Here is a 19,822-nt window from a genome sequence, read left to right as displayed (position 1 = left end):
AACCCGTTTATATAAATATTTAATTAAATATAAATATAATATTTATATATTTTATTTTAAATAAAATAGAATTTAAATATTTTATTAAATTATTAAAATTTTAAAATATAAATTATTAATAAAAAATAAATTTTATATAAATTATTAATTAAAATATATAAAATTAAATAATTTTGAGCATCAGATGATAATAATAATTAGATTTATAATAAATTTAAATAATTAAAAATAAATTTTAATTAAATTTAAAATATATTTAAATTTTAAAAATATTAATTAAATTTGAAATTAATAGTATAATTTTCACGAATATCTAACATGTTATCTATCACCATCTCTCAAGTGGTTATTAGTAACCAATTTGGTTGCAAGTCAATTTCCACCGAGAATTAAAAACTCATCTCCCAAATTATTTTCCTAATTAAATAAACTTGGTGTTTGAAGACACAAATTCTTTACCTACTAAATCAGGAAATGATTTACTTGCATGACCATAAATTGACCCTCAAATCACAATTAAGACATACAAAGTCCAATTAGGACACTTTTCTCACATTTTTTTTCATAAATTTATTTTAATTGCTTGGAAAATCAACAATCTCATATCTCATTCTCCTTCTAGAGCAAGTGGTCACAACTTATTTCCCTGAATGAACTCTAATTGGTAAGTGTAATACACGCAAATTTAGTGAGAGTGGGATAGTAATCACTTTCAGACACAAATTAACCTGCTCTGCTATATCTTTTTCTCATGTCTCTCCCTTTCTCTCTCTAGAAGTTAAAAAAAACAAAAAAAATTCTTCACAGTTCTCACAAAGCAGTAGGGTTTTTTTTTTTTTTTTTTTACTTTACTCTCTGACTGGAGAGGAGAAATTCTCAAAGAAGATAGAAGCGAGTCAATCAAACGCCAGACGCAACAAAACAAACCCTAAAGCAGCTAAATTTTGGCACTTGTTCATCTCCTTATTTAGCTACACACTACCATCAAAACCCTAGCTTTTTCTGTGTAAAAGCTCAATTATTTGGTTTCAGGACACAACCCATTTCCAAAATATGACCTTATTGCACTAGCTCCACACCTTATTTGACATATCAGTGTTCAATTCAGACCATCATGCTGTTGCCCATCAAGAGCACTTCACTTTTGTAGGTAAAATTCCATTCCATCGCCCACTGCATTACTTTTCTCTATCATGGGTTCATTTTCATTTTCTTTTTAAAATTTTTTTTGTTATGTGTATGAATAGTATGTAATTGGTACTGATTTTCATGTTTTATGTTGAAGTAATTAAATCCCATTTCATTATTTCCTTAATTGGTGTTCTCCATTGGGGATTTCTTGCTATTTTTCCTGTATCTTAGAATTGTTTTTTTATGGTTGCTTTATGCTATAATATATGGAAGTATTTATTGTGAAACTGGCATTGACTATGATGCATGTGTGTGTTTAATAGGTCAGGGAGGGGAGCCATGGAGGGAGATGAGCGTGGGATTGTATTGGCCTGCGCAATTTCAGGGACCCTTTTCACAGTTTTGGGCTCAGCTTCATTTTGGATTCTTTGGGTAGTGAACTGGCGACCTTGGAGGATTTATAGGTAATTCTGTCTAGGTCTTTTCTGGAAACCTTTACTTCAATTAGTTCTCATAGCTACCAGTGTCATGGAAGTCATAGATTTAGCGTTTGAATTAATGATATCTGTTAATAATAGTTGGTTTCGTTATTAGGATTTGAGGTTGGATTTCTGAATGTTATGTTTCAGTTTCAGTTTCAGTTTCAGCTTCAGTTTTAATGTGGTCCATAATCTGATTTACTGTCATTCCTTTGTGGTTTAAAAGTGTAATTAATTGAATACAACGTTTAACTTGGTTTATTAATGAAAAAATCTGTAGATAGTATTTTTTATTTATCTTTCTTTGGAGAACTGGTTTGGCAGTTCATTTTAGACAATAATTCCTGTAAAAGTCATTTTCCTTTTTAAAAGACAGTATCTTTATCATTTCAATCAACATCAAAATGATGAGTTTTCCAAGTTTGACTTTCTAATTTTTATTCTTATGAGTAAATATTCTGCTAAATGTTACTGATATACATACTTGAAGTTCTTAAACCTCAGACCTTCACTGGTTCCATTTGCCAAAGCATTGCGCTTTATTATAAAGGGGAAACTGCAATGGCATGGAACAGAAATCAAAATATGGCCCATACACCATAGCATAGCATATTGTTATCTGAATGTATTTTTATTTATTTGTTAAAAGCACCATACATTGCGTGCAAAACTGGGAAACTATTTGACTTCCAAGTCCCAATTGATGCTTTAGGGTGAAAGAGAGAAGTGGGGGGACAGGGGGTGGGAAGCAAAATGATGACTCTTATGTGTTTGTTATTCTCAAGCATTAAGTTTAAATATCTGATGTGCTGTTTTGCGTGGTCACTTTCTTTTTTATCTTTTAATTTGTATCTTTTTTTTTTCTCCCTTCCTACTCCCTCTCTGTTATGTACTTGCCTTCATTTCATTGTGTTTAATCATATCTTCTACAAGAATCAATAATAATATGTTCTATAAGAATGTTGTTTAATGTTATGGAAATTCAACATGGATGTTATATGTTCCTAATTAGTAGATTTTATATATTCTTATTTAGTATAGGATTTATATTCCTATTTAAGTGGAGTAATTATAGGAGATTTGTACATATAAATATGTAATGTTCTATTATATAGAATTAACGAGAAAGATAAGGATGTAGTCTTTTATGATACTTTCCTTCTCTTTCTTTCTTGTACTTCTAATTCTTAAATTTTAACATTTAACATATCCAGAAGAAACCTCAAAAGCTATCAATGATGATAAGATGTTCTTACTGGGAGATTGATGTGAAATCTGGAGCTTGAGGTAATATTATCAAATATCATGGGGTGTGGTCATGGTGGCCAGGTGGATGGAATGTTTTCATGAGATACCATGCAACTGGACAAGCATTTAATCATTTACTGCATTGTGAAAGATTTCAGGAGAAGTGTATTTGATTTTTTCACCTTGGCATTTTCTGGCTTATGATTATGACTAATGGTGGTTGATTGTTGGCTTCTTGGAGATGGTGTCTAAGAGTATAATGACTTGTCTGTCATGGAGGATGGTTCTCTTATACTGTAAAATGTAGGGAAATGGTGGAATTTTAGAACTTCTGTAGGATTTTGGAATTCACTAAATGAGTTGAGAAGATTCTTGAGAGAAACTCAACTTTTCACTGACTGCATACTGGAACTGTCTGGTTTTCTTCTGGAGTTTCTTGATGCTTTTGATTTTAGGGATTAGCTTCTTCCTATGTTTTTCATTTTTGGTGCTCATTCATGCTTGCCTTGTGCTTTTGTTATGCTCCATTTGATGCATTTATTATTTGTCAAAGAATAGAAATGGAAAATGACTGATTCAATTTCTTGTGTTTGTAAATGGCTTGAACAAACAACTAAGCCTTAACTAGTTGGGGTCGGCTTGAAAGAGAACACATTTATTTTGATCCAGAGTGTATTAAAATGATTAAAAGTCGGGATTAGCTAGTTCATATTGGCTGTCACATGGGTAAGATAAATAAAAGGGCTGTGGGGCTTCAAAGAGATAAAAGGTTAGTTTTGCTTTCTGGACTGCTTTTAGCTAAAAAGGTTCCATTAATGACAGCATGCATTCTATTGAGAATTATGGACTCGAGAGTGTGAATATCAAATTGGTAGACTACATGTTGAACTGGGCTCCCCATCACCAAAATGGGCTAGCAAAGGAGTAGCTGAGAATAATATGGCAAAAGAAATCTTACTGTTGCCTCCAAAAAGACATGCATTTGTAGATGAAGCATAGTGGGAAGAGGGCAGAGAGGGGCGTTGGAGGGTGGGGAAGAAGAGAGAGGGTTAGGGAGCGAGATGAAAAATATGAACTAATTAAAATATTATATTATTTTATTGGATTTGGTAATAGAATAATTTTTGGTCAATTTTAAGTTATGATTGCTAAAACTGGTATACAAATCCAAGGTTTAGATTAAAATGAAAATGATTGGCTGACATTGATAATGTGGGCAAATATTTGGATTATTTTGATCAATTGGCCTTAATCATGTTAGTTGCTAAAATTGAAAGCAATGTCTAAGTCTTAGGTACAAATTAATAAAATTAAAAGAATTAGCTAAAATCGAGCAAGTGTGCAAAGTTTGGATTTTTTTTTAATTTTTTTTATCATTGTTATATTATCTTTGTGTCGTAATTGAATGCGAATGCCTTTTCTTTTTCAAGATACTGCCACATTTATTTTTCTATGAAAAAACTTTTAATTATTTTGTTATCTAATATGAATGAGTTGTTTTTGTTATCTAATATGAATGAGTTGTTTCTAGCTGCTTAGTGTACCTTTATTTGTTCTGCTAGTAGCCTGTAATTGGTTTTTGTCTGTATCTCACTATTTTCCTTTATTGGCTTTTCTTTTTACAGTTGGATCTTTGCTAGAAAATGGCCTTATGTTTTACAAGGACCTCAGCTGGGTATTCTATGTCGTTTTCTCTCTCTATCAGCATGGATGATTGTTATATCTCCAATTCTGGTTCTTATCATGTGGGGCTCATGGTTGATTATAATATTGGGTCGAGATATAATTGGTTTGGCTGTAATAATGGCTGGTACTGCTCTTCTTTTGGCCTTCTATTCAATTATGCTTTGGTGGAGAACACAATGGCAAAGTTCAAGTATGTATTTCCTTGACCACTTTGTCATTAAAAAACGTTGAAGTTCTATTTTACATCTAGAAAAATTTAGTCCTTTTCTTTTTAATATGTTTTGAAGTAGTATTCATGTGTCTATTTTGGAACTTGTATACAGCATATCTCTTTGGTGCCTGATATGATCATTTTACTTCTTCTATAATTTGTTTTTTATTTTAAGTTCTCATTTCATTGCACGCACTCCATACTGTTTGCCTTCATTGTACAAGGTACTGAGTAGGCATGACAATATCAAACATGAGTACATAACACATGAACAGAACAGAAAATGAATGGATTTGGGATTAACTTAATCGTGTTTGTGTTATAATTCTGTTGACATAATTTTGACACAAGATGATCATGGCTTATCTCAGGTTGAACCACAAAATGAGATGGGCAGCCTTATCCCTTGTTTAATTAATTATTACAACAAACACACACACATGCACAGAGAAATATCCACCAATATAATCTATTATATAAGTTTTTTTTAAAAAAAAATTGTGAGTTTGTAATTTTTAGAAATGAAAAATGAAAAGGCGACTAAATATATAAGTATGTTGGGGTCTATTGTTTTTGTGGTCTTTTTTTCTCTAGATAATAGGCTAGAATTCCTTATGGGGGAGACTCAAAATTGGCATTGTGATAGAATAAGGAATTGATAAATGGATGAACTGAAGATAACAGTCAGAACAAGAGAAAGAAAAAAGAGTTGTGGAGAAGTATTCAGAGTGATTTCATTAAGGAGCCAGATATCTGGAGAAGGATTGGATTACAATGAGTTTTCTAAGGAATGACTCAACAATTCAGAAAAGAAGAAAAATAACAAAACTCATAGCAGAGACTATCCTGCTATTTTCCCAAGCTGGACTCAGCTGGAATCTTACTAAATTTTTCCACACATCCCTCTCCTATTTTGATACCTTTTTAATAGTTATTTGTTGCACCTTCTGGATCATGTGCCTCTTCCTCCCCTGGAATTTCAGTTAACAGAATCTTGCTTTACTGGATAACTGCTTGTTCTCCTAGAACCTTCTTTGGCCTTCTAGAATAAACCAATCTGCTCATGCATTCCTTCTTGCCTTTTCTTCTGCCTTCTCTTGAATTGGGTCTCTAACACATTGTTGAGCCTAAGAGTTGGACCATAAGCAGCATGGAAACTATCCAAGTTGCAAACATAAGTGTGAAGTAGCAGGGAAAGGACCCTAAGCAGCATGGAAGGACCCTATCCTGCTAAACCTTTGAGTCCATATTGGGATAAATTTGTAAGTAATGAAACATAAAAAGTGAGTGTGAAAATAAACTTGGTAAAGCATCAAGGAAAAAAAAAAGGATCCTAGAGGAATAAACAAACAATGTAGCAGAAAAAGCTACCTATTTATAGTGGGAAACATAAGATGTAAGAATCTGTTATAGCAACAAAGAGGGAGGAGCATATACTATTACTAGCTAGGTTATGTTTTTGTATGTGAATAATTGTGTGATGCTTATATAATGTGGATAATGAAAATCTGTTAAAGTGCTACTGTTGCTTTTGAAATTTTTTTTGTGCATGCATATTTAAATTTCTTGTTCTTCTATTTTAAGAACAGCGTTAGAGTTCAGAATTTAGATGTAGTGGAACTGTGGAAGACGATTTTTGTTGTAGGTGTCTTAAATTTTGTGATGCATCCTAATTGGGGAAGTCCACTAAGTTGTGTACCTTTCTGGATTTATTTATTTTTGTAGAAAGAGATGATTCTTATTGATTTCAATTAATCTGTACATGGGTATATATATACAATTGATTCCTATAATTGTGTTCTACTAATTAGGAAGAAATCCTGAATAAGAAATCCTAAATAAGAAATCCTAAATAGGAATACAGAATACAAAATATACAGAAAAATAATATAGTGATTGACTTTCCATAACATAGTGATTGACTTTCCATAACACTCCCCCTCAAGTTGGAGCATAGATGTTAATCATGCCCAACTTGTTACAAATGTAGTCAATCCTAGCTCCATTCAGAGCTTTTGTGAAAATATCTCCTAACTGCTCTCCAGTTTTGATGTGTCCTGTTGAGATGATCTGTTGTTGAATCTTTTCACGAATAAAGTGACAATCAATCTCAATATGATTGGTTCGCTCATGAAACACCGGATTAGAAGCAATGTGAAGAGCAGCTTGATTATCACACCACAATTTCACAGGCAGGGAGGTCTTAAAACCTGTCTCATCTAGTAATTGAAGTATCCACATTACCTCACATACTGATTGTGCCATGGCTCTGTATTCGGATTCAGCACTAGATCGAGAAACTACACTCTGCTTCTTGCTTCTCCAAGATACCAAATTTCCTCCAATAAAAACGCAATATCCAGTAGTTGACCTCCTGTCAACCTTAGATCCAGCCCAGTCGGCATCTGAAAAACATTCAACATTCAAATGCCCATGATTACCATATAGCAAACCTCTTCTGAGCGCCCTTCAGATAATGTAAGATTTGTTCCAAGGCTTCCCAATGAGCAACGGTTGGGGAAGACATAAACCGACTTACCACACTAACGGCATAAGCAATGTCGGGACGAGTGACTGTAAGGTAGTTCAATTTTCCTACCAATCTCTGTATCTCTTTGGATCTTCAAACAACTCACTATCCCACTACTTGATTTGTAAAGTTGGAGTCATTGGTGCGCTACAAGGCTTAGCACCTAATTTTCCCTCTCTGTCAATAGATCGATGACATATTTTCTTTGAGACAAGAAAATACCCTTCTTACTTCTCATAACCCGATACCCAAGAAATAGTTTAACAATCCCAAGTCTTTGGTCCAAACCGAGTTTGGAGGAAGGTTTTAAGAGATGAAATACTGCAGAGTCACTCCCGGTGATGACAATGTCATCCACATAGACTACCAAGAGAATTAGACCTCAGATTGCCTATAAAATACTGAGTGATCACACTTACTCTTTTGCATACCAAATTCCTGTACTGCTTCACTGAATCTCCTAAACCATGCCCTAGGACTTTGTTTCAAGCCATAAAAAGACTTTCGAAGCCTACAAACTTTACCCAACTCCCCCTGAGCAACAAACACAGGTGGTTGCTCCATATAAACTTCCTCCTGAAGATCACCATGAAGGAAAGCATTCTTGATATCCAATTGATGCAGGGGCCAATCATATGTAGCTGCTAAAGAGATAAACAAGCGAATAGAAGTAAGTTTAGCTACAGGAGAAAAAGTATCAGAGTAATCAACCCCATATGTCTGAGCATATCCTTTTGCTACAAGGCGTGCTTTTAACCTAGCCACAGAACCATCAGGATTTACCTTTACTGTATATACCCATTTACAACCAATAGCTTTCTTACCAGTGGGTAAAGGCAATAGTTCCCATGTACCATTAGCATCTAAAGCCTCCATTTCCTCTTTCATAGCATCACACCAGCCAGGATGAGACAGTGCCTCATTAACAGTATTAGGGATAGTAACAGAGTCTAAAGAAGTAACAAAACACCGAGAATAAGAAGACAATTGATTATAAGAAACAAAAGAAGAGATAGGGTAAGTACATGAACGTTTACCTTTACGAAGAGCAATGGGTAAGTCTAGATCAGAATCATGATCAGTATGAGGTACAGGATCTCCCAACGAAGTAGCTGGTGGAGGATCTGAGTCAGGAATCTCCAATCTCCTGGAATAAACATGAACAACGGGAGGTCGAGTAGGTCTAGAGACAGAAGGAACAGGCTGTGGGAGAGTACTAGACATTGGTTGGATAGTATATATTAAGAGATCATCCTCCTCCCCCTGACTCTCATACACAGATGATGGAGGAAAAAATGGAGTGGACTCAAAAAATGTGACATCTGCAGAAATAAGATAACGATTAAGAGTAGGAGAGAAACAACGGTACTCTTTTTGGAGCCGAGAGTACCCAAGGAAGACACATTTGAGAGATTTTGGATCCAATTTAGTAACCTGTGGACGAACATCACGCACAAAACAGGTACAACCAAAAATACGAGGTTCAATAGGGAACAAAGATTTTGTAGGAAACAAAGTAGTATAAGGAATATCCCCATTAAGGACAGAAGACGGCATACGATTGATCAAAAAACATGCCGTGGAAACTGCATCCGCCCAAAAGTGTTTAGGTACTTTCATCTGAAAAAGAAGAGCACGAGTTACCTCAAGAAGATGACGATTTTTTCTTTCGGCCACGCCATTTTGGGATGGGGTATCCACACAGGAAGACTGATGAAGAATGCCATTTTGTGTCATATAAATTTGAAATTGTCTTTGAAAAGTATTCTTTGGCATTGTCACTTCTTAATATGCGCATAGAAATATTAAATTGAGTTTTGATTTCATTACAAAAGGCACAAAAGATAGAAAACAACTCAGAATGATTTTTCATTAAATATAACCAGGTAACACGAGAGTAATCATCAACAAAAGTAACAAAATAACGAAATCCAGTTTTAGATGTAACAGAACAAGGACCCCAAACATCAGAATGAACTACCTCAAAAGGAGATGAAGCCCGTTTATTGACTCTAGACACAGAAGGCAAACGATGATGTTTTGCAAGCGACACGACTCACATTCTAGTACTTGATAAAGACGAAATTGAGGATCTGACTTCTTCATGGTATAAAAAGACGGATGACCAAATCTAAAATGAGCTTCAAGTGGTGTTAAGTTACTGGAGAAAACAAGCGACCGCGGTACATGATTTTCGAATGTAGAGACCATCGACTCGCGTCCTCTACCAATAATGCGCCGTCGTAAGATCCTGAAACAAACACAGTCGGAAAAAAAGGAAACAAAACAATTTAAGGTACGAGTAAGTTTACTAACTAAAGTAGATTAAAAGAGAATTTTGGTAGACACAAAGCAGAAGACAAAGAAATTGGCGAAGTCGGGTTCGCGATTCAGAACCCATGACACAAGAAGTAGAACCATCGGCTAAAGTAACGATGAGGAAGTGAGATTAGACGAAAAGCGGATAGAAGACTAGAATTACCTATCATGTGATCTGCCGCACTGTAATCAATAACCCATTTGGATGAAGAAGACACAAGGCATGTAGTAGATTTACGACTCGTGATCGCGATGTGAGGAACCGTAGGCTTTAGAGATGCACGATCTTGGGAAAATTGTGCAAAATCCTCTGCAGATACCAAAATAGTTTTCTCGGAGGAAGATATCAGTAGAATTATTTGTCGCCATATTTGCCATCCGTGATCGATTTTTTTTCTGAAGTTGCGGACAATTATATTTTGTATGGCGGGCTCATGGCAATAATAACAAATGACTCCTCTTGAGTCCTGATTAGAACTAGCCTCTCCATTCTGATTATACATTTGCTGTAATTCCTCCTCTACTTCCTCTTCTATTACCCTGTTGTCCATTTGGATTACGGCTAATAAGAGCACTACTGACAGGTTGTGAAGATTGAGTACTCTCTGTACGAAAGACCTGTGTGAACGTTTCATGCAAAGAGGAAATCTCGATCGAGAGAATCGAGATTTAGCAGCCTCATACTCAAGGAAGGCACGCAAGAAAACTCATAACACCGATTGCTCCGTTGGGCTTTGAACTTTCACATCAGGACTAAAAGGCAACAATACATTAAGTTCCTCATATACTCGTTTAAAATCCATAAAATAAGCCGTGAGAGACTTATCCTTTTTCTCAGCACGGTAGAATGCCTTACAAACATCATAAATACGGGAGATATTCCCTTTACCAGAATACAGAATATCTAAATAATCCATCAATTCCTTAACAAATTCACAGTGATTAATTAAACTAATTACCTCACTATGAATCGAGTTCCGAAACTGCAAAAACAATCGAGCATCCTCCCTTAGCCAAGTTTGTCGTGTATCATCAGTGGGTGGATCTTTAGTAAGGTGATCATCCTTATCAATGCTACGCAAATAGACCCTATGATCTTACTCCACTCCTGTAATTCGAACCATTAAGTTTGTGTTCCGTGATCTTAGTCATCACCGGAATCACATCAGAAATAATATTCTTATTGTCTGCCATTTGTTGAGACAAAGAAAACTAACCGAAACGCTAATCCAAAGTGCTTATAGCAGCAAAATAACCCAAAATCACAAATCAAACAAATACCGAAATAGGATCTGAGAGCCAAACCTCAGAAGTCCTTTAATGGTTATATTGGATCAGGCAACAGCACACGGTGGTGGAATGAGGGGGTTGAGACGACGCCGGCAATGTTGATCGGGGTTGAAACGGCCGGTCGGCGACCAAGGTCTCTCCTGAGCTGGGTAGTGAGAACAAATAGTCACCCTAGATTGATGACCTGCTCTGATACCATGTAGAAAGAGATGATTCTTATTGATTTCAATTAATCTGTACATGGGTATATATATACAATTGATTCCTATAATTGTGTTCTACTAATTAGGAAGAAATCCTAAATAAGAAATCCTAAATAAGAAATCCTAAATAGGAATACAGAATACAAAATATACAGAAAAATAATATAGTGATTGACTTTCCATAACATAGTGATTGACTTTCCATAACAATTTTTAACAAATAATTTTACTATAACTATGACCTAGAAGCATTACACATTTCTGAGGATTTAACCCAAAATCGTTTAGAGTGGAGAAAGCGAATCCATAAAGCCCACTCCAAATTTTTGGGATAAAGGCTTAGTTGAGTTGAATTGAGAATTTTACTATAACTAATAAAATTTAGTTTGAGATTCATTCAAGATTGGATATTTTTTTGATAGCAAAGTGCTAAATACTAATTTATGTGGAAAACTTAAATTAGGAATAAGATTGAAGCAACAACATGAGGAATTGCATGGTTTGTCAAAGTGCTTCTATATCCAAGGAGACAAAAATCATTCTCACTATGAGAGTATAAATGTTTTACAAGAAATAATAATTGGATTTAAATCTCTTAACCCAATTTTAAAACTGCTGCCTGCTTTTTGAGACTGAAGATTGCCTCTCAAGTCTCATCCTTTGTGCTATCTTGGGTTAAAGCCCACCAAAATTCAATTGTTAGCTACTATTGTAGTAATTTACTTTCTTTATCACACAAGGAAGAGTTTTAAATAGGCAAATTTCCAATTTCCTATTCCATGCTAAACAAGAAATAAGATACCCCAGCAGGTGGTATTAGGAATTTCATAATTTGTTGAGAATGCTGTTCTTTATAAATAGTGTACATCTGAAGGCCACTTTATACGTTGCTGTTGCACTAGTGGCACTTTCATTGTTCGAGATGGAAGTGTGATATTGCTCTGGGCATTGGATACAAGTTTTATGCGGTAATTGGGCCTTCTCAATCTCTTAAAGTTGGATTGGGTGTTCTAATGTGAAAGTATTTAGTGGCAGTTTTGCATGTACCTAGACTCTGTTTATAGATCCAATTGTTTGTTTGGGCTACCTGGCAGCACTTCCAATATATTTCTGTTGGGCCTACATGTCTTGCAAATGGGAGTGTTCAGAGTGGGGAGTTCCACATTGGTTTAATTGTTGATTTTACCACATGTTGAATTTTATTTAGTTTTTTTGGTTCTTGCTTATCTGGAACTTTTATATCCTGTCCTTGGAATTAATTGGAGCTTGCTCTTGTTGTTGTATAATTCAGCTTTTCATGTTCTTGAGATGCATTCTCCTTTCGTTTCTCCTATACTTTCAGTATGTCACTGATTTTCTTTATCTTGTTTTCGACAGGGGCAGTTGCTATTCTCCTTCTTCTGGCTGTTGCGCTACTCTGTGCATATGAACTGTGTGCAGTGTATGTTACAGCTGGTAAAAATGCATCAGAGCGTTATTCACCCTCTGGTTTCTTTTTTGGTGTCTCAGCGATTGCTTTGGCGATCAACATGCTTTTCATTTGTCGCATCGTCTTTAATGGTAAGACTTATTGTGTTTATCATGGTAGATGCTGTTTTGCTTCTCTTGTTGTGTATATATGCAACTGAATGCTTATTATATTATTCCATAATTGTCAAAAAATCAATTGTAGTTATTGCCGTCAGTTTTTACATAATTAATACTTTTTTTTGTTACTTTATTTATACCTGCAGGGAATGGCCTAGATGTGGATGAGTATGTACGCAAAGCATACAAATTTGCTTATAGTGATTGTATTGAAATGGGTCCTATGGCTTGTTTACCTGAACCACCTGATCCCAATGAATTATATCCTCGGCAATCTAGCAGGTAAGCCCTGTTCACAGTGTTTTGGCCATGACCAAAGTGTGCACACTCTTTTTAGTTGATCACTTCTGATTTCTTGTTTTGCGGCTTGCTATATTTATAGGTATTTGACACTCCAAATATAGAGGGCTGATTTAAATCTTTCAACTCCCGTCTAGGTCTTAAATTATCAAATGCTTTTATGATGATTTATGTGATATGTTTAGATTTTTCGCTCCTAAATGAACTTTTTTTTTCAATTCTTCTAGTGTGTTCTGATTATGCTTTCTGTTTATAGGGCTTCACATCTTGGTCTACTCTACCTTGGCTCTCTTCTGGTTCTTTCTGTCTACTCCATTTTATATGGTCTGACAGCGAAGGAAGCGCGCTGGCTTGGAGCCATTACATCAGCTGCTGTTATTATCCTTGGTATCTTGTTAACCGCTGTATTTTTACTATGATTTTTTTTGGCTGTTATGCCAATTAGATGCTAATTTAGTTTGGTTCAACGTTATGCAGATTGGAATATGGGAGCATGCTTGTATGGGTTTGAGCTTCTCCAAAGTCGTGTTGTAGCACTTTTTGTTGCTGGCACATCCAGGGTGTTTCTTATTTGCTTTGGCGTGCATTACTGGTTTGTTATACATCTTGTTTGTATTAATAATTTGCCTTATCGGTTTGGTTAGTATTATATCTCACCATTGTTATCCTTTTTCTATGATTCAGGTACTTGGGGCACTGTATTAGTTATGCAGTTGTAGCATCTGTGCTGTTAGGTGCTGCTGTTTCTCGTCATTTATCAGTCACAAACCCTCTGGCTGCTAGAAGAGATGCCTTGCAGAGCACAGTGATTCGCCTAAGAGAGGGTTTCCGCAGAAAGGAACATAATACTTCTTCTAGCTCTTCTGAAGGTTGTGGCTCAAGTGTAAAACGCAGTAGTAGTGTTGAAGCAGGTAACCTTGGTAATATTGTTGAATCTGGTACCCACTGTACAGCACAAGGCGCAACTGATGCTAATAACTGGAATAATGCTGTTCTATGTCGAACTGTGAGTTCTCACGAAGGGATGAATAGTGATAAAAGCATAGACAGTGGAAGGCCAAGCTTGGCACTACGTAGCAGTTCTTGTCGTTCAGTTATCCAAGAACCTGAAGCTGGGACGTCTGGGGATAAAAATTTTGATCATAATAACTCTCTGGTAGTTTGCTCTAGTAGTGGTCATGATAGCCAAGGTTGTGAGTCCAGCACGTCAACATTTGCAAATCAACAACTGTTGGATTTGAATCTTGCTCTTGCATTTCAAGACAGGCTGAATGACCCTAGGATCACATCTTTGCTGAAAAAGAGGGGAAGGCAAGGTGATAGAGAACTGATTAGTTTGTTGCAGGACAAAGGATTGGATCCAAATTTTGCTATGATGTTAAAGGAGAAAAACTTGGATCCAACTATCTTGGCATTACTCCAGAGGAGTAGTTTGGATGCAGATAGAGATCATCGTGACAATACTGATATCACGATTGTTGATTCAAACAGTGTTGACAATGGTCTGCCACATCAAATTTCTCTGTCAGAAGAACTAAGGCTTCATGGGCTTGAAAAGTGGCTTCAATTGTCTAGATTTGTTCTGCATCACATAGCGAGTACGCCAGAGCGAGCATGGGTTCTCTTTAGTTTCATCTTCATTGTTGAAACAATTATTGTGGCAATTTTTCGTCCCAAGACGATTAAAATTATAAATGCTACACACCAACAGGTGAGTGGAGAGTCTCTTTCTCTCTAAGTTTACACTCATTTTAATTTTCCTTGTTTATGTGTAAAATTTACACTTTTCTCTTTTATTTATTTATAGTAAATAAGGCTCATGTGGAAATTTGGTGAAATGTTGTTGCAGTTTGAGTTTGGCTTTGCTGTGCTGCTGTTATCTCCTGTTGTCTGCTCGATAATGGCTTTCCTTCAATCACTTCAAGCAGAAGAAATGGCCATGACATCAAAACCTCGCAAGGTAGAAATTACTGAATGTTGCAACTTTTAACTTCGATATTTGATGAATTTAAATCATGACTTAGTTTTGGATTCTCTAGAGATGCTGTTTGCACCATTACATTCAAATATTGTGTGTGGCAGCAATTAATAGATTAAAATATACTCTCTCCATCCCATAAAGGTTGTGCACTATTTCTTTTTAGGATGTCCCAAAATATATGCCCACCTTGTCAAAGTCAAAAAAATTGTAGAGTTATTTTCCTATTCTAACCCTCATTAACTCCATGGTAAAATGTGAGATAAATTGTGGCAAACAACTCTAAACAAAGAGAAAGATACTAATTTTTTTTCTAGAAAATAATGAGGGTATACAAGGAGAAATGGAATGAAAAATGTGAGTTGGCATACTATTAATTATGTTTTCTTAAACTGTGTGAAAATGAAATTTGACAACCTTTTTGGGACGGAGGGTATTTGTTCTTAATAAGCTGGTAACATTTTCGTCTGCTGGTTATCTTGTCGTTGCCACTTCTCAGATATCTAAGGTTGTGCTCATGAAAGTGGTTGGCTTGAGCTGTACCTGCAGGATATCTCACTGCTGCTTCTCATATATTTTATGTTTTGCTTATTGTAGTGGTTTCAGCTGAGCCTCCATTTTGTATTACTATTACCACTTAGATATCTGGTCAGTCTCGGTTTTCTCACTTGTAGCCATGTAGAGGCGCAATGATCTCAGGAACACTTGTGCAATTATGAATAAGCTGTTTCAGTCAATTGCATTGATATACACTAAATGCTGGAAATTTGTCAGCTATGAGCCTATAACTGCTTTGCATGTTAAACTTTTCTTGTCATACTTTTTTGCTGTCTCCATCTGCCAACCTTGGAGTGGGATAATAAGAATGATATTTATGATTGCTGGCATGGACCTGGCACTGAATGTTGTGACAGGAAGTCCAAAGTCCAAAATTGTAGGTGCCAACGAACTGCATTTAGGTTATTTTCTGAATTAATGATGAATGATCCCATCTGGACATATTCATTGGGTGATGGAACATCAATCTAGACATAGATGTAGCTGTAAATAGGCCGTTTCTGAATTTGTGAATCATAATATTAGACGCATTCATGTGTTTCTTTGCATGTAGAAAATCCATTTGAATTGTTGATTGTCATACAAACTTATTGGCAAAAATGTAAGTGCACAAACTTTTGGCTGATGAAGGAGAACGCTTTTTTCAATTGCTGAAACAAGTATGAACAGAGATGGATTTGTGTCACACCTATAGACAGAAATGTCCCATAAAAGATATGGTTGTATACGTTCAACTCATATGGTCCATCGCCTCTTTGTGTTTTCAGCAGCACGTTTGGTTAGGAAGCCTACAGGGATCACTCACTTCACACTGTAACTTCATTATTGACTGTGTCGGAGATATGGCAATGGAATATTACAATCTTAAATATGCCATTATTGGTAGTAGCTTCCCCCTCCCCCTTTTATTTATTTTATTTGAAATGTTGAACTCAAAAGTTCAAATTTATTACAAAAATCATTGCAGTGGGTTGTGTCAATTAGAAATTTCTGAACTTCAGGAGAGGAGGATTCAAGGGGTTTTTGTATGGCAAATAGTGAAGAGAAGTGGTTAATTTCTATTTTTAAAGTTCTCTTTTATCAGTTTATGTATGTGGAGATTATGCAATGGTACACTCCTAGTGTAATTGTGTCCTCACTTGCAGGCCTCTGCGTTGTTTTCTTAATTTACCTTTCTTTTTTGTTTTAAAAAAATTGTATATTTGTTGTACCCTTTTGTTTTCTTCTGTTACCTAATCTTTGCTTCAAAACAAAGAAAGAGTTTTTTGTTTCCTCGGTTTTCCAATGGAATTACTGGTTGTCTTATCTCTCTCTCTCCCAAAATTTCTTTGTTTTTCAGTATGGTTTCATTGCCTGGTTGCTGAGCACATGTGTTGGATTGTTGCTTTCCTTCTTGAGGTATGGTGCACTTATATCATTTTTCACTTTTCCTATGGGGGTACTGTCTTGATCCTGTATGCATGTTGTGCTGCATGGATGATACTCTCTGATTTGTACTAACTGTTGCAGATTCAACTGAGAAATTGATCAGGTGCATCGTGCTTACTTTTTTGAGCATTATATGTGATTTTCCTTAGGATTGGTTTTCGAGTTCTACAAATTCTTTCATTTCATGTGCTTATATTTTTCTTCTTCTTTGGGGAAAGTTGATCACTTGAATTGAAATCTTAGCCATAGCTTTCCCAATTTTTTTCTGTGACAGCCTCAGTTTATCATTTCTTTCTCTTAAATCCATGGGACTTTATTGAGATTGTGGATGGTAGGTGGTTGGTGTTAGGGAATGAATTTTTGCTGTTGAGATGAGTCTGGGAAAAACTTGTGGAAAACTTATCATATCAACTACTTGATGAGATAGTCATCATGGTAACAGAACTTAAGTATTTGTGGAAAACTATGACAACCTAAATAAATATTATATTAACTTATTTGTGAACTTAAATATTCAAATACTTAGGTATTTGTGGAAAACTCATTATATTGGCATATTTCACACATACTTAGATATTCATATTTCTAGATATGCATAATTAAGTTCCGTTTCCGACACACTTATTTGATCTTCCTAATTATGTCAAATTGCAATACTTCACTTTGACATCCACTAATATATTTAATTGTTCTGCAGCAAATCATCAGTGCTCCTGGGATTGTCCCTGACTGTCCCACTCATAGTGGCATGTCTCTCTGTTGCAATTCCTATTTGGATTCATAATGGCTACCAGGTTTGGGTTCCACGGGTACACTCCACAGTTCCTGCAGGAAACCATCGCCCTTCTGGGACAAAGGAGGTTTGCTTGTTCCTTCCTTTCCCCTTTACCACCCTTCCACCTTTACTTATGTAATACTTAAAAAGTTTGTAAAATCTATCTAGTTAGAAGTCCATGGTAATACAAGAGATTTCTTACTTTTTATTGTTGTATTTTTGTAGCTATGATTTTATCTCTGTAGTCTTTGCATACTGACACTAAACCTTTTGTTTGATTCTAATTACATCTTTTCTCCTTGTCAGGGCATTGTTCTTATAATTTGTGTAATAGTATTTATTGGATCTGTATTAGCTCTGGGTGCAATAGTGTCTGTGAAGCCTTTAGATGATTTAGAGTACAAGGGGTGGGCTAGTGACCCAGGAAGCTGTAGCACTCCTTATGCATCATCAGTGTACCTTGGTTGGGCAATGGCATCTGCAATTGCTTTAGTAGTTACTGGTGTGCTGCCAATTGTGTCATGGTTTGCAACATATCGGTTTTCCCTGTCTTCTGCTGTATGTGTTGGGATATTCACAGGTAATTTGTCTTGGTCTTGATTTGTGATTAAACTTTGGGATTTGAATGTTCATACTTGATGTAACATTCTGTTTATAAGTCATTTGAATAAACATGAATTTATCATTTTTTGCTTGCTGTTGCTATTTTGGTAGTTGTTCTTGTGGCATTTTGTGGTGCATCCTATTTGGAAGTTGTCAAATCTAGGGATGACCAAGTTCCAACAAAGGGTGATTTTTTAGCTGCTTTACTGCCTCTTGTGTGCATTCCGGCATTGCTATCACTTTGCTCTGGATTGCTTAAATGGTGAGATTGTAATTTTAATCGAGCAATTAAAGTTTATGGCCTAAATCTATGAATGGATATTTTCACACATCTTCAGATACTGGCACTTCATATTGTATTGGATGCTCATTTGCGTCTTGACCTGCTGTTGAAATTGTTTGCAGGAAAGATGATGGTTGGAAACTCTCTCGAGGGGTATATGTATTTGTTATTATTGGTCTCCTTCTTCTGCTTGGTGCAATATCTGCTGTTATAGTTGTGATTAAGCCATGGACTGTAAGTGAAATTTATTTCTTGTCACTGAATTAACACACCTTTTAGCTTAAGCCTTTTGACTTGGCTTTTCCACAATTGGAACAGATAGGAGTAGCATTCCTTTTAGTTCTTCTCCTGATCGTGCTAGCTATTGGTGTTATCCACCACTGGGCTTCAAACAACTTCTATTTGACCAGGACACAGATGCTGTTTGTTTGTTTCCTTGCTTTTCTTTTGGGCTTGGCAGCGTTTCTTGTTGGATGGTTTCAAGGTAAAGAAAAAAAATCGTCCATTAGTCTCAGATAAACTACCTTCGCAGCTCCATGCGATTACTACATCACATTTTACTTTTAATGAGATTATACTTTTACATTTCTTTATCAGGTAAACCATTTGTTGGAGCATCTGTTGGTTATTTTTCATTTCTATTTCTTCTTGCTGGACGAGCATTGACGGTAAGTTTATTGCATTTGATTTATTCAAGTTTGGCCCTTTGTGTCTGATTTCTTTCTGTTTGTTCTTCATTTTGTGTTACAAATCGGTTTTTTTTTGGGTGTGTGCATCTGCTTGCATCTCCCTGTAGGTCCTCCTCTCACCGCCCATTGTAGTGTATTCGCCTAGAGTATTGCCTGTTTATGTATACAATGCTCATGCAGATTGTGGCAAGAATGTCAGGTTTGTTTGTTTATTCTATTTCCTTGCATTCTTTCATTTGTTCATAGGTTTCCATTTCTTTTTCCATTTTCATTTTTATTAGCATTTCATATAAATATTGTTGTATTTGTCTGCAAAAGTAGCTTCATCCTTTATTCACATCTAATTTATCCGCTGAACAGTGTCGCATTTCTTGTGCTCTATGGGATTGCTTTGGCAACTGAGGGTTGGGGTGTTGTTGCTAGTTTGAAAATTTATCCACCATTTGCTGGTGCTGCTGTATCTGCAATTACGCTTGTTGTAGCCTTTGGTTTTGCTGTTTCTCGTCCATGCCTGACACTTGAGG

General features: G+C 35.8%; 1 protein-coding gene across 2 annotated transcripts in view; it reads left to right on the top strand.

Annotated features, from left to right (window-relative positions):
• The first annotated feature begins 818 nt into the window (after positions 1-818).
• Positions 819-19,822, top strand: part of LOC110671222 (calpain-type cysteine protease DEK1) — a 28,777-nt gene continuing 9,773 nt past the window's right edge. For both annotated transcript variants that reach the window (XR_009148233.1, XM_058145635.1), the window contains exons 1-18: positions 819-1,150; positions 1,455-1,595; positions 4,484-4,734; positions 12,475-12,657; positions 12,831-12,966; positions 13,241-13,371; positions 13,462-13,576; positions 13,669-14,695; positions 14,834-14,944; positions 16,860-16,918; positions 17,646-17,808; positions 18,030-18,303; positions 18,438-18,588; positions 18,732-18,843; positions 18,928-19,093; positions 19,207-19,277; positions 19,406-19,497; positions 19,659-19,821. Coding sequence is in view for 1 of the 2 variants with exons in the window: in XM_058145635.1 (XP_058001618.1) it covers positions 1,471-1,595; positions 4,484-4,734; positions 12,475-12,657; positions 12,831-12,966; positions 13,241-13,371; positions 13,462-13,576; positions 13,669-14,695; positions 14,834-14,944; positions 16,860-16,918; positions 17,646-17,808; positions 18,030-18,303; positions 18,438-18,588; positions 18,732-18,843; positions 18,928-19,093; positions 19,207-19,277; positions 19,406-19,497; positions 19,659-19,821 (3,330 nt within the window). In the remaining variant the exon portion in view is untranslated. The remainder of the gene's footprint in view (positions 1,151-1,454; positions 1,596-4,483; positions 4,735-12,474; positions 12,658-12,830; positions 12,967-13,240; positions 13,372-13,461; positions 13,577-13,668; positions 14,696-14,833; positions 14,945-16,859; positions 16,919-17,645; positions 17,809-18,029; positions 18,304-18,437; positions 18,589-18,731; positions 18,844-18,927; positions 19,094-19,206; positions 19,278-19,405; positions 19,498-19,658; position 19,822) is intronic.

The sequence above is a fragment of the Hevea brasiliensis genome, chromosome 4 (genome assembly GCF_030052815.1).
Source record: "Hevea brasiliensis isolate MT/VB/25A 57/8 chromosome 4, ASM3005281v1, whole genome shotgun sequence".
Classification (NCBI taxonomy): domain Eukaryota; kingdom Viridiplantae; phylum Streptophyta; class Magnoliopsida; order Malpighiales; family Euphorbiaceae; genus Hevea; species Hevea brasiliensis.
Note: the sequence above shows the minus strand (reverse complement) of the source record. Positions and strands in the feature narration are given on the sequence as shown.